The sequence below is a fragment of the Puntigrus tetrazona genome, chromosome 4 (genome assembly GCF_018831695.1).
Source record: "Puntigrus tetrazona isolate hp1 chromosome 4, ASM1883169v1, whole genome shotgun sequence".
Classification (NCBI taxonomy): domain Eukaryota; kingdom Metazoa; phylum Chordata; class Actinopteri; order Cypriniformes; family Cyprinidae; genus Puntigrus; species Puntigrus tetrazona.
In genome coordinates, this window is record NC_056702.1 from 14,761,216 (window position 1) to 14,763,058 (window position 1,843).

Below are 1,843 nucleotides of genomic sequence, written 5' to 3' on the forward strand. Positions count from 1 at the left end.
GGATTTTTTTTTTTATTATTCAATTAACTTTTTTTATTATTTCATTTTTATTGAACCAAGCCGGCAGGCAAACGTAGGTTGTCATACGTTAATGAGCTCATAATTGCGAGGTCGTAATTCAAAATCGATACGACTCCTTTAATCGTGACTTCGGTGTCACTCTCGTCTTTACGTTCACAGGCAGAGCCTGAAGGATTCTCTCATTTCCATCTGTACGTGTGTGCTGCCTTCCTGGTGCGATGGAGGAAAGAGATACTAGAGGAGAAAGATTTCCAGGTAAGATGGGTTTTTTTTCTGTGTGTCGTGTTGTGCGGTCCCTGAGCCGCGGTGTGAGTCGTCCTTGCGTGAGACCCCTCCTCCCTCATTAACTTGCGGGGTCGAGGGGTCAGTGCGCCTGCATTAGTGTGATGACAACAGCAGCTGCTGTAAGGTGACATTGCGTCGTCCCTTTGAGACTCTTCTGTTTCCTGTCCTCTCTCGCTCTCGCTTGTTCTGTGCGATTGAGAGGTAAAGGGTTTAGGCATGGAGGCTTCGAGAGGGCAGATGTGTCACCGGACGTACAATATGAGTTATATAATCAGAAGTCCCATGTCTATTACTGGATTCGAGTGGCTTACTTTCCCTCGTCCTGTCAATCACTCAACCGTCCCAGCTCAATGCCTGCAATGTGTTTTCTGTTTGTCATTTTTATCATTTATTATTATTATTCTTTATTTAGTTTTTGTTTAAATATTCAGTGTTGCAAAGCAGTGCCATGCAGTGTATATATATCACCCTACTTGAGTATACTCTATGAGTGTAGATAAAGTTGGATATGATATATATTCGTTCTCGTATAGAGAGCTGTATATTAATAGTTTACGTTTTTGCCATTGGACAATTATGCAGCCGAGATTTACCAATGAAATAGTTTATATTTTTCGGTTATACAACACACAGTTGAGATTTGCTAAATGGTATATGCTACTTAGCACATTCGTTAAAGGCATAGTTCATTCAAAAATCAAAATTCTGTCGTTTATTATACAAACCCCGTATGACCTTTAGTCACAAACTAAAATATTTTGGATGTTTTCGAGAGCTCTCTGGCCCTCCCACAGACAGCAAGGATCCTTACATGTTCAAGGCTCAGAAATATAGCATGGAGATCGTTAAAACAATCCAGGCGACAAAAATGCTTTTTGTGCACAGAGAAAACAAAAATAATGACTTTATTCGACAATCCGCTCCGCTTCACCCTACAGCGCCAGTTCGCAGGGTTCGTATAAGGTGATCAAAATGCTTGAAGTACTTGAATTTGACTTTCAAATTGAAGTCCTGGAAAACTCTTTAATACAGCCGTATGTATAAAACGGTGCTTGAAAAGTACTTGAATGTTTATAAAGCCGTATATGTGAAACTAGTATTAAATTAGTATTAAATGCAGCGAGTTCGATACAGTGACGCAATAAATACATTACCACTGATGTCACATGGGCTATTTTATCAGTCTCAAAGTATTTTTTTTAGGTTAGTGTTACTCTGTAATTACTAAAACCTGTCATCATTTGCTCATACTTATGTCATTCAAAATTCATATATTCTTTGATTTCTACTTTTTTCTTCACTCGGGGCATGTTTAAAGAATCAAAAAACGCTACGATCGAATCATCGAGCCACCGACCGATCGCGGATCAGTGAATCAATCGTCCTTTTCGTTAATCGTTCTTTTGAGCCATTTCTTTTAAATGAACTGGTTGATTCAAATATGCAAACTTTCATTCAGGCGTCGAACTCCCATTTTCCACCATTCATTTGATTTCTTATCAGTTCCTTAATAATCAAGTCGCATGCCGCTTTTGAC

At 39.1% G+C, this 1,843-nt stretch overlaps 1 protein-coding gene across 1 annotated transcript in view; it reads left to right on the plus strand.

Annotated features, from left to right (window-relative positions):
- LOC122342644 (TBC1 domain family member 22A-like) overlaps positions 1 to 757 on the plus strand; it is a 3,481-nt gene extending 2,724 nt beyond the window's left edge. Inside the window, exon 2 of the mRNA XM_043236613.1 lies at positions 181 to 757. Coding sequence (XP_043092548.1) covers positions 181 to 321 — 141 coding nt within the window. The 3' untranslated portion in view covers positions 322 to 757. The remainder of the gene's footprint in view (positions 1 to 180) is intronic.
- Positions 758 to 1,843: the final 1,086 nt, after the last annotated feature.